Genomic DNA, 23,570 nt, shown 5'->3' on the forward strand with positions numbered 1-23,570 from the left:
CACCTTTTAAACAGAGATAGCGTTTCCATCAACTAGGAAAACTAGGCTCAGAGAGACTATCTCACCTGAGATCACCCAGTGAGTACCTAAGGAGATTCTACCGCAGCTGGTACCTCTTGCCCATCACGGCCTCCATGCTAAATATCCAGGTCCCCCCGCTGCTCCCCCCTGGGGACAGGCCTTATTTGGGGCAGTGGGATCTCCATTCCGATCCAGGGGCACTAAGTCTTCTTAAGTTTATTTTGAAAGAGAAAGAGAGAGGCAGGGAGAGGCATAGAGAATTCCAAGCAGGCTCCACGCTATCGGCACAGAGCCCGATGTGGGGCTCGAACTCAAAAACCACGAGACCATGACCTTAGCTGAAAATCAAGAGTTGGACGTTTAACTGACTGAGCCACCCAGGCGTCCTTCAGGGGACTAGGATGTCTTTTTTTTTTTTTTTTTTTTATGTTTACTTGTTTTTGAGAGAGAGACAGAGACAGAGACAGAGCACAAGCAGGGGAAGGGGCACAAGAGAGGGAGACAGAATCTGAAGCAGCTCCAGCTCTGAGCTGTCAGCACAGAGCCAGATGCAGGGCTCGAACCCATGTACTGTGAGATCATGACCTGAGCCGAAATCAGACGCTTAACTGACTGCACCACCCAGGCGCCCCAGGACACTTAGGTCTCCTTAAAGAGTCTCTCACTGAAGCCAAGGGTGAAATCTCTACAAGGCATAGTTGCTAGACATTCTTGATTCATCCCTTTGGGTATAAACGAATCCCAACTACGGTGTGGTACTTTTAATATCTGCCCACATAATTTTTTGATTCTCTCATCTTCAAGAGGTGGAATTTAATTCCTCTCGCTCCCTGTGAGTACGGCTGGATCATTTCTGGCTTCTAAAGGGTACGACATGGGGGCACCCAGGTGGCTCAGTCGGCTGAGCATCTGACTTCGGCTCAGGTCACGATCTCGCAGTTTGTGGGTTCAAGCCCCATGTCTGGTTCCATGCTGACAGTGCAGAGCCTGCTTGGGATTCTCTCTCTCTTGCTTTCTCTGCCCCTCCCCTGCTCATGCTCTCTCTCTAAAATAAATACATAAACAAAACAATAAATAACAGGTAGAACACGGCGGAACTGGTGGTGACTTCTGACGTAGGTCATGAAAGATGTGAGGCTTCTCCCTTGGATCGCGAACTTCAGGAAACCAACTATCACACCGCGAGGACACTCAAGGAGCCCCGTGGGGGCCCGTGCAGTAGGAAGGGGCCTCCTGCCACCAGCCACAAGAGTGAGCCTGGGAGTAGATCCTCGGCCCCAGTCAAACCTTCAGATGACCACAGCCCCTGCTGGCTGCCTGACCACAACCTCCTGAGTGATCCAGGGCCAGGACCACCTAGCTACGCCGCTCCTGAATTCTGGACCCACGTGAGCTATGAGGTGTAAACACTTGCTGCTTTCAGCTACGTTCCGGGCTGGTTTGTTACACGGCAGTACATAACCACTACACTCTGGTTTTCCTCACAATCTCTTGTGCGCAGCTGTCTCTCCCCTTAAGACCCAGTGGATGCATTTCCATTACGGGAAGCACTGCCCCCAGTCCCGGGTCCCCACTTCGCTCAGGGCCTTGCTGTGGGCACCGTCCTACCTGACTTGTCGTGGACAATGGAGAAGAGGATGCGCTTCGAGGCATGGACATTCTGGATGAGAGGACCAGCAGGTCCGGGGGGCTTCTGTCCTGGACAAGGCAGAGGAGAGGCACAGTTCGAGGTGGGCCCCAAGAGGGCTTCCCCGGATCTGGCCTGGGTGCAGAGGCTCTGGCTCTGGGGTAACAGCCTCATCCGCCGGGGAAACCCCAGAACCGAGCCCTGCGCTCGTGAACTCCAGGCAAGTTCCCTGACTGGAGGCAGAGTGTGCTATCCAAACGGGAGACCAGGGAGGCCACGATGTCACAGGATACCTTTTACAGGTGGGGACACGCATTCCAGGTATGTAAGCCCTAGCCTGCGGCTCAGCCCACACATTTGGCGGTGGGGAGGGGAGGGAAGTCCTTTCTTTTCCTCCTGATAATAGGAAGTACATCTTCTAAGCACCTACTGCGTACCAAGCATTGAACTCAGTGGGTTTTTTTTTTTCCTTTCAATTTTAAAGAGACAGAAAGTGCCAACAGGGGAGAGGAGCAGAGGAAGAGAGAGAGCGAGAATCTTAAGCAGGCTCCATGCTCAGCACAGAGCCCGACACGGGACTTGATCCCACGACCCTGGGATTGTGCCCTGAGCCAAAATCAAGAGTCAGATGCTCAACTGACTGAGCTGCGCAGGTGCTCAGGACTCAGCGCTTTAATACAGCTGTTCTCAACCTGGGCAGATTCAAACACGCAGATGGCTGGGCCCCGCCGCCCCCCCCCCCCAGCTTCAGATTCAGCAGGACCACAGCAGGGCCTGAGGATGTGCATTTCTAACTGGCCCTGTCACTTAACCGTGACAGTGACCTTGCAAGAGGTTCAACCCGCGTCTCCACTTTACAGATGAGGAAAAGTGAGGTTCAGAGAGGTAGAGATTTCCTCTGGGACACACAGCCACTAAGTCGAGAGGCCGGGATGTGAACACAGGTTCTTTCTCCCACCCGGAGAAAGTCCCTTCGATACTTTCAGCAGCCCTAACCCAGGCTGGGTATGTAGTGGGTGCTCATTACATGCATGTGACGGACAGGCATGTTTTCTCCCTCCACAGACTCCTCTGTGGAGTCCCCCCTCAGACATTGCTTGACCCCAGGCCAAGGACACTGTTCAAGAGTGGACGAGAGGGGGCCCAGGGATGCCCGCTGTCCTGTCCTCCAACATGCCTCCTTCAGCCTGGCGTGGGCCTGGGCCCCCGGCCCTGCCCTGGGAGGGTGCCCCCACATGAGTGAGCCCCGGCCCACCCCCAGACTTAGAGGTCCCGGCAGCAGCTTACCACAGCAGTCAGGGAAGTCTTGGGCACCTGAGGCCTTGGGCTCAGGCCCAGGCCGGCCAAGGCCCAGGTCGCTGGGGGCGAGCGGGCAGCCGGGCGCCTCCTGCTTGAGCTCCCTCGGGGTGTGGTTAGGGAGCGTGGTGCTGTAGAGGAAGCTGGCCACGGAGGAGGAGGTGGCAGGAGGGGGGAGGTCCTGGGCTGGCCCATTGGGGGCCTGACCGTGCAGGCCACAGTCTCGGGCCCCCTTGGCAATCAGGGAGACGCCGTTCAGCTCCACTAGGGCCTTTGAGTCCCGCCCGCCATCCTCAAGTGGCCTGGGTGAAGGACAGAAGGACACGCGATGGCTTCGTACACCTGACCCCCCAGCAGAATTCCACCTCTTCTCTTAGTCCCCTGGCCCGACCCCTGTACAACATGGCGGCCTGCAAGGTACACAGGACACGAGCTCGGTGGGGGTGCAGGCCAGGGCGGGGGCCACTGGAGGAGTTGGGCCCTGTCCCCCGGGCCTCTGTGCCTCCCACCCAGCCATCACACCCCAGCTCCTACCCCAGCCCGCCTCTCCAGGGCCTGAGCACCAGCGGGCACTGCCACGGCCTCAGGCTGGTCCCCAGGTGGCCCCGGTGCCCGGTACCCAGCTCGCCGGCCTCCACATCCTCATCTCCCAGCAGGCCCTGACGTAGCCCCACGCAGGCGCACACGAGGTGGCTCCCGGCTGGGTCAGTTCCAGCCCCTCTGCAACACCGAAGTCCCCCGGGGGCCCCTGAGACACAACGCCTGGCTCGCATCATGCTCTATGACCAGGCGTTCTCCTCACCGCGGCCGCCAGACGGGGAGCTTCTACTGGGGAAGTGGCCGCAGGCGGCCGAGGCAGCACGGAAGCTGGTCGCCCTCCTGGGCCACCCTGGCCCCAACCTCCCAGTCCAGCCAGCAGGCTCCGGGCTCACTCACCTCTTTAGCTTGAAGCGGATCCGGTGGCTGTGCTCCAGGATGGCCATGAGGGCCCTGGGGTCATAGTCGGCCGGCCTCCGGAAGGCCAGGCCCTCGGGCAGCCCCTGCACAGCCAGCAGCCCCGGCTCCCTGAGCAGCCTCTCATAGGGCAGGGGCACCACGGTGGCCCTTCCCAGGGCCTCGCCTGTGGGGGAGGGGGTCGAGGAGAGGGTCTAGTATGAGAGGGCAGCCAGGCTGAGGCCGTGTGGAGTCACTCCCTGTGGTGCCGGGTTCCCACGGGCCCCTTTGCTGTGAACTTTACACAGAACAGGCTGGGGGGGGAGGGGTGGGTGAGCGCTGGGGACAAGTCCCCATGTGTGCACCTGAGGGCTGCGGCTCCCTCACAGACGGGGCTCCCGGCTTCTCTCACCGTTCTCTTCTCTCTGGGCACCGGAGTGGAGGGGAGAGTGGGGCACAGGGCTGTGGGGGGGGAGGGGGAGGGGAGGAGGAGACATGGGGGAGAGAGACGGCAGGGAGGAAGGGAGGAGGTGAGGGAGGGGAGTGGAAACGGGAAGAACAGATGCAGAAAGAGAGAAAGAAGGCAGACAGAAGGTGGTGGGGATGAGCAAGGGGTGAGTAGAGGGGAGACTGGCTGGGGATTCGGTGGGGTGGGGATGGCCGAGGGGCCCGGGGTCAGGAACGCCTGTTGTCACTCCCACCCTGCAGCGCCCCCTGGAGCCAGAAAGAGGCCTCTCGCCTCAGTGCCACTCAGAGCCCGCCCGCGGCAGGCAAGGGGGGCCAGGGCCGAGTGGGCAAGGTGTGCAGGGGGCTGTGGGCGCAAATCCCACAGCTGGCAAAAGGGCGGTGGCCCAGCCAACCACGTGACAAGTCTTCCCATCCCAGGGTGGCCAGCAAGCCCAGCCAGGGCCTCCGGGCCTCCCCTCCCACCTCAGCCTCCCCTTCCCTCCTGACACCTAGACTGCAGCGGCCGTTTCCTCACAGACCTCTGCTCCACAGAACCAAAGGCTGCAGGAGAGAAGGGAACAAAGCCAGAGGTGCGACCCTCAGGGACCTGCCCAAGGTCATCTAGAGACTGTGAAGGCTACCATGGGGCAAAAGATTCTGTAACTTGACACTTCCGAGGGAGGCCAGGCCTGCCCACCTCCCTTACAGGAAGGACTTGGCTAACCAGTTAAGTTAGCGATCACTCAGTCATTCAACAAACACCCTGTCAACATCTGCCACTATTGGGCCCTGAACTACAGGCTGGGGACAGTGGAAAGGGCAGGCAAAGACTGTGACCCCAGAGAGAGCACTGGGCTAGTGAGACAGGGCACAGTGGGTGCCCAAAGGGAGCATTAAGCCAGGGGGTTTCCCATTGCTAAGCCTGAGAGATTAATGTGGCGTCCACCAGGAGAGGAAGGCAGTCTGAAAAGGCACAGCAGTGCAAAGGCCAGGAGGTGTGAAACGAAGCCGGAGTGTAGTGGAGAACAGGGAGCAGGTCCGTGAGGCAGGGCGGCATGGCTCGAGGTGGGCAGGGACTGGCAACGGGGGTGTTTAGGCCGCACTGAGGATCACGGGGAGCCCCCAGGGCAGCAGAAAGACGAGCTTCTGGTCAGACTTGTGTTTTAGGACGAGGCCCTTGTTCACAGGACAGGTGGGGGCAGCAGGGAGCTGACCTGGAGGCCCGGAGACCAGGGCAAGCCTCGGGCCATTTCCAGGCGACAGGTGGCAGCGAGCAGCGCCAGGCGGGCCCAGGCAGCATGGACGATGCTTCAGAAAGCGAGGCTGGGCTGGAAGAGCCACGCCTGGGGATCCAAGGTGAGGGAGGGCTGGGGGGGCCACTCGGTGAGGTTTTGCCCCAGGGCCTGCCGTGGGGCAAGGAAGGGCCTCCTCAGCAGGGCAGGGATGGGGCTCCCACCCGCCTGGGGGCCCCAAATGGAATGAGGAAGGATCTTACTATAAAGAACATCAAACACCTCCTCTACCATCTTCCGCAGAAGGTACACGTCCGAGCCATGCTCTAGGGAAGACCGAGGGACGTTCCGGCCTCCACCCTCGCCCCGTGACACCTTCCTGGGATGCTCTGTCTCCGGCTCCTTCCATGGGGCCCCTCCTGTGGGACACAGAGCACCCATCTTACCACCTGCCCAGAGATCTGGGACATCTCTGCCCCGTGCTGAACCCCGCAGCGAGGCGCTTGACACAGAACAGAAGTGAATGAATGAATGAATGAATGAACAAGTGAACAAATAAACGAACAAGCAAGCCCTGCCCCAAACCCCTGCCCAGTGCAGGGCTGGTCATCTCTGAGTTCCCAGTGCCTAGCATAATGCTCAGGTCTCCTGGTCACCTCGACCTCACTGTGTGACCTTGGGCAAGTCCCTTCCCTCTCTGGGCCTCAGTCTGTGAGCTCTCATGTAAGACCAGCTGGCCTGGCTCAGAAAACACCTTAGAAAGGGGATGGGTGGAGGGCTAGGAGGCCCCCTCACAGCTTGGAGCCTGCTCCCCTCCCGGGATCCGTGGAGCTTGAAATAAACCAGCTGAGCTCCCGGTGTTATAAATAGCGGCTCTGCCGGGCTCCAGGAAGCCAGGTGCACAGGCCCCAGCCTGGCCCATCGGGGGCCACAGGACCCTGGCACTGTCTGCTCTACCCTGGTCCAGCCCCCACCCAACCTTGAAGAGGGTACAGGCTCTGAGAGCTGAGTGGGAGTAGGGGTGGGGGTGGCTGGGGAAGCATCTGGAAGCTGGGAGCACTGAAAGCCCAGTGCTGGCGGACAGCCATCCCAGAAACGGCTGATCTAGGGGCCAGACCCCGGGTGTGATGCAGATGCTAATAAGCCGGCGTATACTGTATGTGAACCAAGTGCCAGGCACTGTCCTGATCTCTAGGAGATTTGTTTCATCCTCAGATGGACCTACGAGGAGGGGAGCAGTGTTCTCCCCTTTGACAGACAAGGAGGTTGAGGCCCACTTGCAGGTGGCCCACAGCAGGTGGCGGAGCTAGGGTAGGGCCCCAGATGTCTGGCTTTGGGGACTGCTCTTAACCCCAAGAGCTCGGAGTGCCAAATCGTAGGCTCAAATGGCGACTGGGATGCTGGCCTTCAGCGCTGGGGCCAGGCCCTAACCCTGTAGGTCCTAATCCGCCACAAAGGTGACACTGCCCTCGCTCAGGGCCTTCCCGGGAGCGCGGATGGAAGCTTAGGGCAGGGGAAGCTGGCACAATGTGGGGAACCACCACAGGGGCTGGGGTGGGGCGCGAGGGCAGGCAGGGGAGCAGAAGGGGCCTGGGTGGGAGGAATGTGAATCTGGAGGCCGGGGAGGCATCTGCAGGCAGAGGAGAGGAGGGAGGGCCTTCCAGCAGGCAGAGGTGAGATGCACACGGAGCTGAACTAGCACTTGGCACTGCGCCTCCTGCGGTGATGACTGGGAGGGGTGATCGCAGAGGCAGGGGCTGAGTTACGAGGGTCTAATGGCCCAGGCAGTGCTGAGCTGGGGGCTTCAGAACAACCCCCCTGCTTCAGAGACCCCAGCGGGGAGCGGGGGCGGGGGGGGGAGTGTCCTGCTGCTCCTCCCCGATTTTAGAGGGGCGTAGCAGAAAGAGCTCAGGTTTCAGAGCAGAAACCTGGCCTCCACCACTTGTTGGCTGTGTGTCCCCAGAGGATGTGGCTTGTGCTCACTGTGCCTCAGTCTCTCATTTGTAAACCAGTGGTAACTACTTCCTGAGCTCATGGCCTGGCCCAAAGGATTACTGACCGAGTTTATCAAGAGTTTCCTTCGTGCTGCATGTGTCCTCAGTCACTTGTTCCCCAAGAGCCACCAGGAGATGGCTCCAAGACTGTTGCTATAACAACGAGACTGCCTACCCCATAGGGCTGCCGTCAGGATAACGGAGTCAGCACTGTAAAGGGTGCTGCACACAGTAGGTATTCACTATGTATTAGGTAGACAAACGTACTTGGTCTCCGTGTCAGAGATGCACAGGAACTGGGCAATACTGGGCCTCAGTATCCCCTTCTGTCAGTGAGCAGATGGAGTCGGGCCTGGCCCACCTGGGGTTGCCAGCCAGTCTCTATCGAGTGAAGGGCTGTGTATGATTCCAACAAAAACTCTGGCTGTCCCAACGGCGCCATGTTGGGAAGCTGACATAACCCCCACAGGGCCACCTGGAATTGCTCTGGGGACCCAGAGATGCCACCAGAGCCACCGCCCTCAGGGACCACAGGCCCCGCCCTCACTGACGGGGCCCCGCCCCCATGGACTGCAGGTCCCGCCCCCAGGAGCCCTGGGGTACTCACGGCAGAACCTGAGGAAGTCTGATTGCAGCTCCTTCCGCGTGCTCAGGAACATTCTCCCCTTTTCGGTGCCCACCACGAAGGCGCTCTCATCGTGCACAGCGACACAGGCCACCTCTGCATTCAGCTTGGAGAGCGCCGAGCACTGCAGGGGGGAGCAGGGTATGTGAGCCAGGGGAAGGTCCTCGGGCGTGGGGACACCTCCAGTGACGGCTTTGAGGGAGCGATGGATGTTACCAGCTGCCTGAGAGCCCACCAACAGCTGGTGGGAGGGAGAGGTCACCCCTCAGTTGGTTCTGCTGCAGGAATGAGTGCATGACTTCCCCTCCCCCAAAGCCTGGCCGAGGTCAAGGGAGAAGATAGGAGAAGGAAGACACATGTCCTCTGCCCGTCCTTCCTCCCAAGTCCTCCTTGCTATGGGGACAGGAGGCTTCTTGCCTGAGGCCTGGTCCCAGCCCCAGGGACAATCCTGTTTTAAGTTTTCTCCAAGTCCTAACTGAGGGGGGGTGGGGGCGGTCCAGGAGAAACAAGGCTCAGACAGATCCAGGCTTCAATCCGCCATCAGCCCCTTCCCGCTCTGGGACTACCGCGAGTCACTCCCCTCTCTGTTTCTAAATCTGCAGAATGGGGACAAGTGGCCTAGTGCCCAGGCTGTCAACGGGCTTGGTCGTGGGGATTCAGCGAGGCCTGGCTGGCAGGAAAACAAATCTCTAAACCGGGGTATTGCGTGGGGGTACACAATCCGAGGCGTTATTTTTGCAGCCCCAGAGGTGAGGTGGGCCGGCCCACAGCAGGGGAGGTGCTACCACAGGGGCCCTGCAATGGAGACCACCAGCATCTCGGCCCTTTGCCCCAGGTCCGCAGAAAAACTCTGCCTGCAAAGCTCTTAGCTTGCAGTCAGCGCCTAATGAATGCTTGCTGGTGTTTATCTGAGACACAGCTCTGCTGGCTGTGTGATCTGGGACAGGCTCCTCAACCTCTCTGGGCCATCATCATGCCTCTTGCGGCAGCTCCGGCTCCAGAGTTGCTCTGCTGAGGAAGCTGGGGACAGGGATGCTGTAGAGCCAGCAAGCCTCTCCCCTAGGCTCTCTTGTGGTGAAGGGTGGGTGTTGATTTCCTGTGAAGATTCAAACAACCTGGTACTGGTGGAGACACTCACTCCCTTGGGAATCGACGACCCCAGATACACAGACACCCGGGCTGGGAGGAAACGCACCGGCAGAGGTCTGGCCCCATACCCCACGCAGATCACCCGAGCCCCGGACGATGCCAGAGCCATGTCACGGCCGAGCAAGTGTCGTTGTTACCCTTAGGGTCCCTCGGGAAGGCCATAACGGGACCCAAGGCCAGGGGAGGGGGTCTTGTCCATGCCCCCAGGACAGCTACACGGCCACTGCTCCTCCTCTGAGCCTCTGTAACACTCTCTAGGGCAGTGCTGCCTAGCAGAACTTTCCGTCGTGATAGACACACGCTGTTTCTGTGTCGTCGGATGCTGTAGCCCCCAGGCCCCTGTGGTCACAGAGCGCTGGAAGCGAGGCCAGCACAACTGAGCGACTGAACTATCTTATTTCATTTCAACGAATTACAGTTTATTTATTTACTTATTTTTAGTTGAGAGAGACAGAGACAGTGCGAGCAGGGGAGGGGCAGAGAGGGAAAGAGAGAGAATCCCAAGCAGGCTTTGCACGGTCAGCCCAGAGCCCAACGCAGGGCTCAAACCCATGAAACTGTGAGATCCTGACCTGAGCCAAAACCAAGAGTCAGGCGCTTAACCGACTGGGCCACCCAGGCCACCCCTGACAAACTACAATTTAAATGTCAGTTGAGGCATATGGCCAGTGGCTGTGGTGCTGGCCATCACCGCCCGTTGTCACAGCTGACCACGCCACTGCCACCAAGCTAACACTGCTGCGGGACATCGGGCCGCGTTCCTGGGGCCCCCTCCTCACCAAGGCCGCTCTGCACGGGGCCAGGGTCACACCGGCCGTCTCTGCAGCGGAGCCTAGGGCCTCAGGGCCACACACACTGCCTACATGGGGCTTGAGCTCCCTACGCGGGAACTGCCTGGAAGGAGGCCCTTCGTTCTTAGGAAACCGTTGACTTTGTACCCAAGAGGCCACTTTGAAAGCGGATCACGCTGGGGCGCATGGGCCGCTTGGTAGGTGAAGTGTCCGACTCCTGATTTCAGCTCATGATCTCTGTGGGATCGAGCCCCGCGTCAGGCTCTTCATGAATGGTCGGGAGCCTGCTTGGGACTCTCCCTCTCTCTCTACTCCCCTGATCACTCTCTCTCTCAAGATAGATAAATAAACATTAAGAAAAATTTAAAGATACAAACCTATTAAAACTATAAAGATGAAGGGGCACCTGGGTGGTTCAGTCAGTTAAGCATCCGATTCTCGATTTCAGCTCATGATCTCACAGCTGGGATCAAGCCCCATGCCAGGCTCTGAGCTGACACTGGGGAGCCTGCCTGGGACTCTCTCCCTCTCTCCCTGCTCCTCCCTGGCGTGTGCATGTGCTACCCCCACCCCAAAATCACTGAATAAACATTAAAAAAAATAATAAAACTGGTCATGCTGTGTGACTCCTGGCAAGGTACTACTCTCTCTGAACTTCCATTTCACCATCCTAAAATGCAGGGGTATAGCTACCTGATGCCAGACAGATTTTAACACCCACCTACCCTCTGCCACAAAACTTTCCCCCAGGAAAAGCTACCGGAAAATCACATTTTACTATTTCCTTCTTTGGGATAAACCACCATAGGGTCAGGGATGATTTCTGAGGCCCCAATTCTCTTTCCTGACCTGAGGTGCAGTTACAGATCTTGCTTTCAGCATCGGGGATTACAGCTCTCTTGTGAATCACTGCCCATACACTATCCTCCAGGGGCCCTGACGGAGGGAAGCCTGGGACGAGGCACGAGGTAATGAAGATGAGGGATGAGGGGACGAGGAGACAGTGGTTAGTCACAGAGCTGGGTTTTTGCATCCCTGATTGCTTAAGCTCCCTGCCTGCTGATGTGGACCGAGGCCCCTGTGGCAGACGGGGCCGCTGAAATGTTGGCTCTGCGATCGGCGTTTGCTCCCCCGGGGCAGGTGAGGCCACTCACCATGGAATCTAAGGCAGACACGAGGCTGGTGATGATCTCGTCTTTGCGGGTGAAGGCGGAGTTCCAGCGGTCAGGCCCGCAGCCGTTGGCGGGAATGTCACAGCGCTTCCCCAACAAGGCCATGGTCGCCTGGATGGAGGGAGGAAGAGGAGGTGGGAGTGTGGAGCTGGCCGCCCCTTCACCTGAGGCTTCGTGTGCGCACGAAGGCGTTAGAGCCGCGACAGGCCTGGAGCCGCAGTAGCCGGCACCCAGCTCCATGGGGGGAAAGGCACAGGGAGACTGAGGGGTGTGCTCCGCGGCACGTCCTCCACATCTGCGACCCCAGTACCAGGCCTGGTCTGCCTGGCACCTCACCGCCAACTCTGCCCTGCACGCAGCTCTGGCCAGGCTCTCCCCGGCTCACACACCCTCCACGGCTCCTTACTGCCCACCGCTGGACTCCTGTCCCCGCTCAGCTCCCCTCTCACATCCCCAGCTCCAGATGCTCCAAGAATCACTGTCCCCAAAACATACCCACGTGCCTTCTCCCTGCCCCTCTGTCATCTACTGACTGCCCGCTCGGCTTTTAACCATCACCCTCCGCTGCCCCACCTCCTGCCCCTTCCTGCCCCGTCGTTGCTGGCCTCCCACGTGTCCCCAGGCTCCTCCGTCGTGGCTTCCTATCAAGCCACAGGCTTCCCTGCCCAAGGCCACTGCCCCGAGGCCCCTGAGCTCAGAAAGATACCGTGGGGTGGAGGCCACTTCATCTCAGAGCAGGGCTTCCCCAAGACGGGACTTTGTCCCCTAGTCATAAGGCTCCTGGAGGAAGGAGGTGCGCCCCCACCCCCCCGCTGGGGTGCCCTCTGCCCAGGGCCCAATGTCAGGTCCACCCCAGGCAGCCCAGAATGGGCACCCGCTAGATACAAAGGTCAGCCTCCCTCGATTCCAGTTCCTTCCTGCCCTTCCCTCACCAGAACCTCAGAAGTCAGGGCCAGGGTTTGGGGACACTCCTCCCCACAGGCTGCCCCAGTGCCAGAACCTTCCAGAAATGGCTACTCCCTCGCCAATCCAAGCAAAGGAGAGGAGCAGGGTGTGGAGGAAGGGGCTCTCGGTTTCCCTCTCTAGGCTCAGCAACTCCAGGGCTCTATGCACGGGCCCACGGACAGTTCAGGGAAGCACAAGCATCAGAGAGAGTCTGTGGGCCTATCCTGTCCGCTTCCTGCGGACGGGGGCACTGGGCAGGCCGATGGCTGGGCCTGGCATCTTAAAGGGTGCCAGACCCAGAGCGTATTCTGCTACCATAGGTGCCCCTTGGACTGTAAGCTCTGTGAGGGCAGAGACTGGTGACTCCTGAGGCCCGGCCATGTCAGGGTGTGGTCTCCACCGCAGTCTGGGGCCCTTGTGCGAGCCATGAGACCGGTGACACAGAAGGAGCATCAGAGTGCCTCACACGTAACAAGGTGAGAAGCAGCCGGGCCTCGGTTGTGGAAACAACGCAAAGGAATGAGGAACACAGCCGGAGCCTGACTCGGCCTCAGTTCTGGCCCACACCTGCTATTTAGCTGTGAATAAATATTGATTTTAACAACTGGCCAGGCAGCCACCGGCCAAGTGTGAATTGGGTCTGCTTCGAAATGTTTATAAAATGTCTTTCTTGGGGGACCTGGGTGGCTCAGTCAGTTAAGCATCTGACTTCGGCTCAGGTCATGATCTCGCGGTCTGTGGGTTAGGGACCCGCATCGGGCTCTGTGCTGACAGCTCAGAGCCTGGAGCCTGCTTCAGATTCTTTGTCTCCCTCTCTCTCTGACCCTCCCCAGCTCATGCTCTGTCTCTCTCTGTCTCAAAATTAAATAAACGTTAAAAAAATAAAAATAAAAATAAAAAAATAAAAAATAAAATGTCTTTCTTCTCCCAGGTTGCGATTTTATAAATGTTGGAAGTCCACAGTGTTAAAGGATGCTGAGGGTATGACAGGCCACGTATGGGACATCTTAAGGGCCCAATGGGCAGCCAATGGCTTCACCTGGAGCCCTCTGGAGCACGAAGGCCACTGGACGGTCTGCCTTGTAAGCAGCTGAGAGGTTTGCCTGCCTGGGGACGTGGGAAGGCTTCTCCCCACTCTCCGGCCACCCCTCCCCCAGCCACCCCCCAGCCACCCCCAGATGGACCTCAGCCTGCCGGCCTCTCAGCTGCTGAGGCCCAAATTGAATCAGGGCAAAGCAGGAGGCACCAGACAGCCCCAGCCTCCAGGTGGCCCAGACAGCTGCTGGCTCCTTCCTGCGGAGTCCTAATCCATTTAGGAAACAACCAGGAACTCAGAGACTGAGAGAGGGCGGAAAGGGGGGCTCAGCTTGGGCTGTCCCCTGACTCCCTGTCCTGAGCAGGGGGGTGCACCTAGGGAGGCAGGAGAGAGAAGACCCTACCCCCCTCCCCACAAATGGCCAGGGTTGCCATGGATGGGCCAGAGGGGCCAGGGCGCTGGGCCAGGAGCCATAAGCCACACACATGAGGAGGCCCAGACCAAGGCCTGAAGGGAGGACCACATTGGGTCAACTACCCCAAACCCTAGTTTCCCCTTTTGTTTCAAAGGGTTTTTTTTGGGGGGGGGGGCACCTGGGTGGCTCCATCGGGTAAGAGTCTGACCTCAGCTCAGGTCACGATCTCACAATTTGTGAGTTCGAGCCCCAAATGGGGCTCTGTGCTGACAGCTCAGAGCCTGGAGCCTGCTTTGGATTCTGCGTCTCCCTCTCTCTCTCTCTGCTCCTTCCCTGCTCATGCTCTGAGTCTCCCTCTTCTCTCCTTCAAAAATAAATAAACATTTTAAAAATCTAAAGGTGTTTTTTTTTTTTTTAAGTTTATTCATTTTGAGAGAGCGAGTGTGTGTGAGCAGGGTAGGGGCAGAGAGAGAGGGAGAGAGAACCTCAAGCAGGCTCTGCATTGTTAGCACGGAGCCCGATGTAGGCTTTGAACTCACAACCCTGAGATCATGACCTGAGCTGAAATCAAGAGTTGGAGACTCCCCTGCTCAAGCTCTCTCTCTCTCCTAGAAATAAATAAAAAAAATATTTTAAAAAAAATTTTAATTTTTTTCGATGTTTATTTATTTATGAGAGGGGGGAGGGGCAGAGAGAGAGAGAGGGAGACACAGAATCCGAAGCAGGCTCCAGGCTCCGAGCTGTCAGCACAGAGCCCGACGCAGGACTCAAACCCACGAACCATGAGATCATGACCTGAGCCAAAGTCGGCCGCTTCACCGACTGAGCCCCCCAGGCGCCCCCGGCTCCCTGTCTCTTATTTTCCACATAGAATCCACTGCAATCTGAAGGGCTCGTTCGTGTGTTTCTCTCCTGACTTCCCCAACAGCGGGAGCTCTGGGAGGCCGGGGCCATGCCAGCCAGGCTTACGGCATACCCACTGCTCAGGTTGTCACGGGCGCCACACATCCTCAGGGAACCAACTGGTGTGACGGTGGGCCACCTGAGGCAGGAACTGGGACGCTCACAAGCTATAAGCAGAGTGACAACTTTGGACTTGCCAGGCTCTCAAAAAACTAAACTAAAATAAATAAATAAAATAAAAAAAAAAAGGGGGGGTCAATCAATGTGGGACACTATAATGTGGGATGTACTTGGATCAGAGGAACAGTCCAGGAAGTGAAAGTGACCGAGGTGCCCGGCCAGATGCTCCCCTGTGCAGCCTGCGTTGGCGCCGTGGACACTGGTCCATGGCAGAGGGGATCAGTGCGTGAGCGGACTCTCTTTGCTAACATCATGCTCCAGTGCAGAGAGGCGGAGGGGCTTGCCCGCGGCCCCCTGTCAGTGGCTAGTAGGGATAAGGTCTGTCAGTCGGCCGGTCTGTCCTCAAGCCTGGTCCTATCTTCAAGAAGTGGCAAAGGGCGCCTGGGTGGCTGAATTGGTTGAGGATCCGACATCAGTTCCTCTGTCCTGGGCTCCACACTGGGCTCTGTGCTGACAGCATAGAGCCTGCTTGGGATTCTCTCTTCCTGTGCCTCCCCTACTTGCTCTCTGTCCCCCTCAAAATAAATACGTGAAGGAAGGAAGGAAGGAAGGAAGGGAGGGAGGGAGGGAGGGGACCGTACTCCTCACACCCACCAGGATGTGGGGAGCAGAAAGATCAACTGATTGACTCCACAGCTGATATGCAGTGAGGGTCACCAACTTCCCCTGGTTCACCAGGAACTTTTCTGTTGTTTGTTTGTATTTATTCATTTTTGAGAGACAGAGAGAGACGGAGTGTGACAGGGGAGGGGCAGAGAGAGAGGGAGACACAGAATCTGAAGCAGGCTCCAGGCTCTGAGCTGTCAGCACAGAGCCTGATGCAGGGCTGGAACTCACGAACCATGAGATCATGACCTGAGCCGAAGTCAGATGCTCAACTGACCGAGACACTCAGGCACCCCACCTGAAACTTTTCTGACTTGAGCACAGAAAGTCCCCTGTCCTGGGAGACCCCTCAGTGCCAGGCCACCTGGGACACCTGGTCACCCCACGACACAGGGACCAATACACTGAAAAAGCCCCTACCAGCTGCTGAGAATGAGACAGACAGACAGGAAGGCCAACAGATGGCCAGTAGGTCGTCTTCAGGTCCAAAAACTCAATTTTACCTAATAAGGGGAGAGGCAGGCTTGGGGACTCCCGGGGGAGGGGACAGGACCCCTCTGTCCGGGGAGGAAGCCATGCTCCTGACCTGTCTGAAGAGTAGGTGTGAGCCACAGGGGACTGTCTTGCTTTGTGAAGCACTCAAAGGCGGAGGCGGAAGGAAGACCCTGGAACCCTGCGGGGTGACACGTTCCCCCCACCACTATGCATCTGGGAGACCAGCTACCCGGGCCCTGCGCCCTGGGAGCCCCGAGGCAACAGGTCAGCAGCCTGTCCGGCCTGGATGACCTCTGGGCACGGTTCCAGTTGCCAGGCAGCTGGGGACTCCTTCACCCAAACAGCGGCAGCCTTGCTGGCCGCCAAGAGCTGGAGCCAGCCTGGTCTCTGAGCCAAGGGTGAGCCAAGCACCTGTGTCCCTGAATCACCACTGCCCCGACCCATGACCGCCCATCTCCAGTGGGGAGGTACCCGTGGGAGGCGGGCCCCGGGGCTAGCGCCGGCAGACAGCACCCTCGGCTGGGGTCCCGAGTCCCAAACACCTTGCACTGGGCACTAGGCCAGCTGGGAGGCTCCGTGGGGGATCTCCTCATGCCCGTCCTTTCCGCCTCCCATGGCCTGCGTGCCTGGGGAGACAGGTGCTTGCTCTGCTGGGGACCTCACCTCCCACAGGGATGCATGGCCTGAACGAGGCTGATGGGGTCAGAGGTGGGAGAGAGGTGTGAGCAAAAAAAGTCAGGGCTGCAGATGCACCGCTGGCTCTGCCCATTTAAAACTCCCATTCGCGGACACCTGGGTTAAGTATCCGGCTTTGGTTCAGATCATGATCTCACAGTTTGTGAGTTCGAGCCTGCGTCGGGCTCTCTGCGGTCAGCACAGAGCCCGCTTCTGACCATCTGACCCCTCTCAGCCCCTCCCCTGCTCTCTCTCTCAAAATAAACATATAAACATACAAATAAATAATTAAGTCTCCCCTTCCCCACCAGCATCTGGATGCCCCCTCATCTAAGGGTTCCACGACCCCATCCTCCCTCCCCCACCTTGCCCTGCTTCCACCACCATCTCCCCACTCCTCTCCTGGGCCAAAGAGCCGCCCTCGTGACCACTGACCACGGCTGCCCAGCAGCACCCCCTCGGAAACTGCTGCCCCATTCACGAGCACCCTGACATCTGTGACCTCTGTCCAGGGAGCGAACAGGAGAGGGGGACTCCACCCATTTTAAGGGCAAAGAAACCAAGACTTCTAGGACATTCATGGTCAAAAGGGAGTGACAAAGCCAGCATGACATTTGGGACATCTGACACACACAGTCCCTTTCTGCTCCTACCCAGGACGGGACTCCTAATTCTGACGCATGGGGCTCAGGGCGGAACCCCAGGAGTGGTGACAGGCCAGCAGGCCGAAGGGACCCGTGGCGCTGGCCACGCTCTAGGCTGGAGGCAAGCAGAGAGAGACGGAGGCAGGCTCGTGCATTCGATGGCAGGGGTCCGGGTACCAGTCCTCCACACCGTCCACCCAGGAGTTCAGAGCAACACACAGGGGGCACCCGAAGGGGCCTGGACCCAAACAGCAAGTGCCAAGGGTGTGGCGCGGGGCCACCACTCTCTGCCAGAGGCTCAGCAGAGGGGAGTAAGGAGCAGCATGGCTGAGTTCCCAGGACCGGTTAGACCCCGACATCTGGTTAATTCTCCCAACCACCCTCCCTTCCCAGAGCAGGACTTTGAGCCTCGAGCACCCTGACCGTAAACCCCAGAGCCAGGATGTGGCAAAGGCGGGACGTCAGCCCAGATTGCCCTGATGGAATCGGGGTCCCAACGACAGCAGCCTTCAACCACTCCCCTCAAGGATGCCGACAGATCAGAGGGCTCGGCCCGGGCGGCAGGGAGAGGAGGGCCGTGGGGCCTGGCAGGCGAGGGGAACTGGGTGGGCCTGACCCTCCCCTCCAACGGCCTAACTGGGATTTCACAGCCCGGAAAGCTCATGCTTAGGAAATCAGAGTGTTGAGTGGGCATCTGCGAGCACGCCTGCGTGAGTGTGCGGGTGTGACGGTTTGTGTGCCAGAGACAGCAGAGTGTGGAAGGGTAAGGAAGGACAGAGTGTGCACAGCCCCCAGCCACAGTTACGGCATGTGGCTTTGCCCACGAGGCTGGGGACGGTCGCTGGTCCCCGGGGGCTTGAGATCGCTGTTGGCCCTCCTACAGTCCACCCATCCAGGGAGTGGCGAGCGAGGGCCCCCCCACGGGCTGGGAATGTTCCAGGCCCCTCTGTACTGGGGGTTTGGGAATCCCTCTCCTACACACACTTGCTGATCCCCAAAGGTGCTCATCAGCCCCCCCAACTGGACTGCATGGGACAGAACAGAGAGCACACCCCCACCAGGCCGTCAGCTGGGTCTCAGTACCCAGGGAAGAGGGGGAGGGGCAGTCCACAACCGCTGGGCAGAAGCTGAGGCACGGCTACCTCTAAGGAGGCCCCAGGGTGGGGGGTAGGGGAGGTTTCCTGGCCTCCCTTCACCCCAACCTGTTTATTCAAGCCTCCTGGGAGCCTGCCCCGGGTTAGGAAGACTTGGAAATGACTCTGACAGCCCCACCTCCCCTCCTAGTGCTCACAGCGCCGGCCTGTCTACAGAGAAGTATTGGGCCATGAAATAAGGACAAGTGGGGAAGCCACCGAGGCGACAGAGCTAGACATGGTGGGGGAGGTGGGGAGGTGGGGGAGGGGTTGCCCACATTTTCTGTTTACTTAGCTTCGGGGGAGTAGGGGAGTCTCCACACAAGGTTTCCCTGAGTTGATGAACATTGAGATGGGTTTTGAAGGGTGAATAGGAGTTCTCTGGGAACACAGGTGGAAAGATGCTATTACCATTTTGGGGGAAACAGGCACAAGGAGCTTGGCTTGCAGATACACAGCTTCCACGGCAGAAGGAAAGGGAAGAGTTTGGTTGTACTCAGAGTGTCCACTCCAGAGTGTCAATCCTCAGATTAGAGTGGACACTCAGTGGCCTTTGCTGGAAGGGGGCAAGAGGGAGGGAGGGAGGGAGAGAGGGAGGGAGAGAGAGAGAGAGAGAGAGAGAGAGAGAGAGAGAGAGAGAGAGAGAGAACCTGACAAGCATATCTCTGACCCAGGGGTGAGCCTGAGCATGAGCAACCCAAACACGGATACACACTCACATGCACGCACAGGTGCGCACACAAGTGTGCTCGACGCGAGGCCTCCTGGGGCTGATCCCAGCACGGTGCAGTGGCTCTGGGTGCAGGGAGACCCTCACAGAGACAGCAGGACCACCCTGCTTGGCACACGGAGGAACAGGACCCAAGCCCTGCCCTCGGGGACCACGGTCCTGTGCAGAGTCACCGCCACACCTAGTCCCTACTCCTGGCCTCACCACTCTCCCTGCACAGCCCTGCACACCAGCCGGCAGGCCCCCACACACGCCTGTCCTCTGGCTTCCGGGAGCCGGCATCTCTGTGCCCTTTGAAAGAGATGGCCCTGCCCTCTGCCTGGCTCGCTTTCAGCTGTAGTCAGGCACACCGGTGCCTCTGGTCCTGACCCCCCTGGCTGGACACCCACAGTTCCATCTTCCTCGGATGCAGAGGTGTCTGGGACCCCGGGAGACCACCGGCTCCCATGTGCCCCCCTGTACCCGGGCCTGCTATACAGAACTGCGCCAGGAGAGGTGTCGGGTGGAGGGGCTGTTTATGCAGGTCTGGAAGAATCGGGTGACAAGCAGAAGGTGGGGGGGGGAGGTAGGGGGTACGCTGGCCAGGGGGCAGCACTGACAAAGGCACTGTGGCAGCAGCCAGCAGGATGCAGTATGGGGTCCTTGCTGAGGCTGGGAGGGAGCCAGAGCAGGACCTTGGGCCCTTTCAAGACCATGGTCAGATTCTGAGACTGCCCAGTGGGAGGCACCCTGCGCTCTGTCCCCCTACTCAGCTCCAGAGCCTGGGTTCATGCTTTAGAGGGGTCCCTGCTCCAGCTCCCCTCGGAGGGAGAGCCTAGGAGGACACCCCCCACCCAGAGCATGAATGTGCCCACAGGATATCCTGGAAGTGCTCAGGCCCCTGAGTCCACTGGGCAAACAAATCTCTGTTCCGGGCCCTCGGGTGCCTCTTCCCTGTCCTCCCTCAGTAGCTTTAAACATGACAGCAAATTCTCTGACACATCTCCCAACAGGTAGAGACATCCAGGTCCCCTCCTCTTGAACATAACTCACTTCGGGGGGCGCTTGGGGGGCTCTGTCGGTTAAGCGTCCGACTCTGGCTCAGGTCACAATCTCACAGTTCATGAGTTCAAGCCCTGTGTCAGGCTCTGTGCTGACGGCTCAGAGCCTGGAACTGGCTTTGGATTCTGTGTCTCCCTCTCTCTTGGCCCCTTCCCCATTCACGCCCTGTCTCCCTCAAAAATAAATATACACTAAGAAAATTTCTAAAAAAATAACTCACTTCTGACCAACAGAGAACCCCGGCAGTGCTGCCACGTGGCCTCCAAGGCCAGGTTCCAAAAGGCATGAGGCTTCTCGTTCTCTCCCTGAGACTCTCAGCATGGAGCTCCGAGCCGACAGGCATCAAGTCCAGCTGTCCTGACGCCACCGCGGCAGATGGTGGACCCACCAAGGCCTGAGGAGACCCAGGTCTCTCGCAGGGCAGCCACCAGCAAGTAAGTAAATCTCTGAGACAGCTCCAACCCCAGCCATCTCTTGCCAAGGCAGTAGACCCTGACCAAGAGCCATCAAACCAAGTCCAGCCAAGCCCCAAACTGAGAGACAGTAAAATCAGAAATGACTGCTATCTGGCATTGCCAAGTTTGGGGCTACTTGTTACTCAGCAGTAGGTAACCGACACAGCCCACAGGCACACGTGCAAATGTAGGCGCACCACCAATGGGCAGCTGTTTGGGAGGGCAGCTAGAGCTTGGACACGTTTGGGGTGCCGCACACATGGGCACACAGGCCCCACCTCCCCAGTGCAGACACAGCCAAGTTGGGAACAGGAAGGGAAGTCCCATCTGCCTTCGTCTTCCTGGCCAGCGTGTATTAGCCAAGAAGAGCTGCTCTCATTCGCCCCTAGAGACTCGTTGTAGGCCCAAACGTGGACCCCAAAAGACACTCACGCCGTAAGCCCGGCAGCCTGTAAATGTCACCTTAATGGAGAAATCACTTTTGCAGATGTAATTAAATTAAGGACTGTGAGATGGGGAGATTATCCTGGATTATCCAGGTGGGCCCTAAATGCCATCGCATGAGTCCCGTAAGGAGACGGGAGGGTTGACACCCAGGGGCGGGAAGGCTGTGAGAAGTAGAGCGGAGAGAATCCAAAGATGCTGGCTTCAAGGAGCAAGTGACGCGCCCACGGGCCACAGAGTGCCAGCGGCCACAGATGCAGGAGTGGCGAGGGGCGGATGAGGGAGCATGGCTCTGCTGACACCTTGATTTTGACCCAGGGGCACCGATTTGGGTTCTGGCCTCCAGAACTAGAAGAGAGTAAGGTTTGGTTGTTGTAACATACCATGCCTACGGCAATTCGTTACAGCAACCTCAGAAAAGGAATCCGGGACACCTTCACGCCTCACACCCCACCTCTGAGTTCCGGTCCACACCCTCACTTCCCCACCCCCTCACACACACACAGTCCTCAGCTCAGACCTACAAAGCTCAGGCCTGGACTTGCCAGAAATTTCTGCAATCCCGTCCTCATTGGAAACTCCAGAACCACCACAGGACAGGGCTGGATTTCTCTGGACGCTGGGAGAACGCCTGTGAGTCAAGTCTCAGTGCCCCAGGAACCAGATGGCCTCGAGAACCGGTGAGAAAAAAAACGCACTCAGCCATGCAAAAGGCAAAGTCAAGAGCAGATCCCACCCAAACACGGCCCCCGCACCATCCGCCGCCATATGCTTGTGTTTCTTGAAAAAGAAGCTTGAGAGAACAAACAAAAAGGAATTTCTCCTCCAGGGGGTGGGGCCTCCCTCCTCCCCAGCAGCCTGCCCCCCCCCCCCCACTGGCTACTTCATCTCCTATCCCAGGGGCTCCCCAGTGGGGATGGAATTGCCCAGGGCCCTGAATTCCTGACCCCGCCCACTGTCCACCATCACAGCAGCTGACAGAGAATAAGAGGTCAAAGCCCCGACTTCCACGTGGACTTGCCTAGGAAGGATCTCGGCGGGGCAGCTGGAAGGGGTCTTACACCAGCCACAGCGCACCGGAAGGCAGTCCAGACTCGGCCCAGGCACTGAGTCCCAACCCCAGCTTGGACCCTTCTCCCTGCTAAGAGAGCTCTCATTCTGTCCTGGCATCTAAAGGCAGGTGCTTGGGGCCACAAATGAAAGCGATTCTAGAGCGCTTAGATCAATCCCCTACCTGGGATGGGATTAAAGAGAAGTGCGCAACCTAGTCCTGGCCACTGAGACTCGAGGGGCTTCTAGGAAAGTTCTCTTTGCTCTTAGCACACGACTGAAGCCAGGGATGTCTTTTTCCTTCTGCGTGTGACACCCTCAGCTATGACAGCCATGTGGGGACCAGGAGAGGAGCCGGCCCAGGAGGTGAAGCCATCACGCAGAGGACAGAGGCACAGACCCATCATGACGCAGAATCTACCACCTTTGGGCTTCAGGTTAGACACTAAATGTCCATGTTCCTTAAGCCACCCCCTCCTTTTTTTTAAAGATTTTATTTTGGGAGGCACCCAGGTGGCTCAGTGGGTTAAGCGTCTAACTGGCTCAGGTCCTTATCTCAAGGTTCATGAGTTCGAGCCCTGCAATGGGCTCTCTGCTGTCAGCACAGAACCTGGTTTGGATCCTGCCCCCCACTCTCTCTGCCCCTCCTGCGCTCTCTCTCAGAAATAAACATTTTTTTTAAAAAAAGATTTTATTTTTAAGCAATCTCTACACCCAACATGGGGCTTGAACCCCCGGCCCCAGGATTGAGAGTCGCACGCTCCACCGACTGAGCTGGCCAGGTGCTCCACTGAAGCCACCTTTGACGGAGGCTACTTTTTCTTGTGACTGGATATACGTGTATACACAGGTATAACTCATCACGTTGGACGTTACACTTTCTTGAAGGTTAAAACCAAAGCGTCCTAGTGAGCCAGCATTTACTGCTTATAAAGCCACCGATTTGCTCGAGTCCTGGTCTATTTGATAACAGACCGAGATGCCCTTTCCAATTGATGAGTAGACAGCATGTGTCCTGTTTGGTACCCACAGCAAGAAACTAGGGGTCTGTAGCAGGACCTCCACGGGACCCTCTTCTCCCTTGACCATGAAGCAGGTGCCAGCTGCCTCATTAGGTCAAAGTGACCGAAGCCATCGCTTCGCATAAAGAGCCAGAAAGCGGAGGTGCCGGCTCCTTTGATGTCGCTGAGCAGGGAGGAGCCCAGGATTGGCTCACCCACCTCCGCTCTTGGTACAGGAGAAAACACACCCCTCCCTTCTCTGGTCCGTTTATCCAGTTACTTGCAAGTGAATGCATTCCTAACGGAAACAGATTCCACAGTATGTGTTTCCAAATTATACTCACTTTCGCCTGTTTTAAGCCATAACTCTTAATTCACTGCTCTTTTACTTCCATCTTCCTATAGTTTATGTTTCCTTAGGAGTCTTTTAAGTCACTTCTGAAACAAGGTAGGATGTAAATAAGTGAAAATACATTGATCCAATAAACTTTTAAAAGCCCTAGTGTTGGGGGGCGCCTGGGTGGCTTAGT

The 23,570-nt window shown here is 58.0% G+C and overlaps 1 protein-coding gene across 4 annotated transcripts in view; it reads right to left on the reverse strand.

The window, feature by feature from the left end:
• The window catches only part of GTF2IRD1 (GTF2I repeat domain containing 1), a 105,923-nt gene that overhangs the window by 59,291 nt on the left and 23,062 nt on the right, over positions 1 to 23,570 (reverse strand). For all 4 annotated transcript variants that reach the window (XM_039255215.1, XM_039255214.1, XM_039255212.1 and 1 more), the window contains exons 2-7: positions 11,270 to 11,398; positions 8,158 to 8,299; positions 5,820 to 5,975; positions 3,881 to 4,064; positions 2,936 to 3,246; positions 1,630 to 1,719 (exon numbers count right to left, since the gene is read on the reverse strand). In XM_039255215.1, the coding sequence (XP_039111146.1) occupies positions 1,630 to 1,719; positions 2,936 to 3,246; positions 3,881 to 4,064; positions 5,820 to 5,975; positions 8,158 to 8,299; positions 11,270 to 11,392 (1,006 nt within the window). In that variant the 5' untranslated portion in view covers positions 11,393 to 11,398. The remainder of the gene's footprint in view (positions 1 to 1,629; positions 1,720 to 2,935; positions 3,247 to 3,880; positions 4,065 to 5,819; positions 5,976 to 8,157; positions 8,300 to 11,269; positions 11,399 to 23,570) is intronic.

Source organism: Hyaena hyaena, unplaced genomic scaffold (genome assembly GCF_003009895.1).
Source record: "Hyaena hyaena isolate Hyena2069 unplaced genomic scaffold, ASM300989v1 scaffold_514, whole genome shotgun sequence".
NCBI lineage: Eukaryota > Metazoa > Chordata > Mammalia > Carnivora > Hyaenidae > Hyaena > Hyaena hyaena.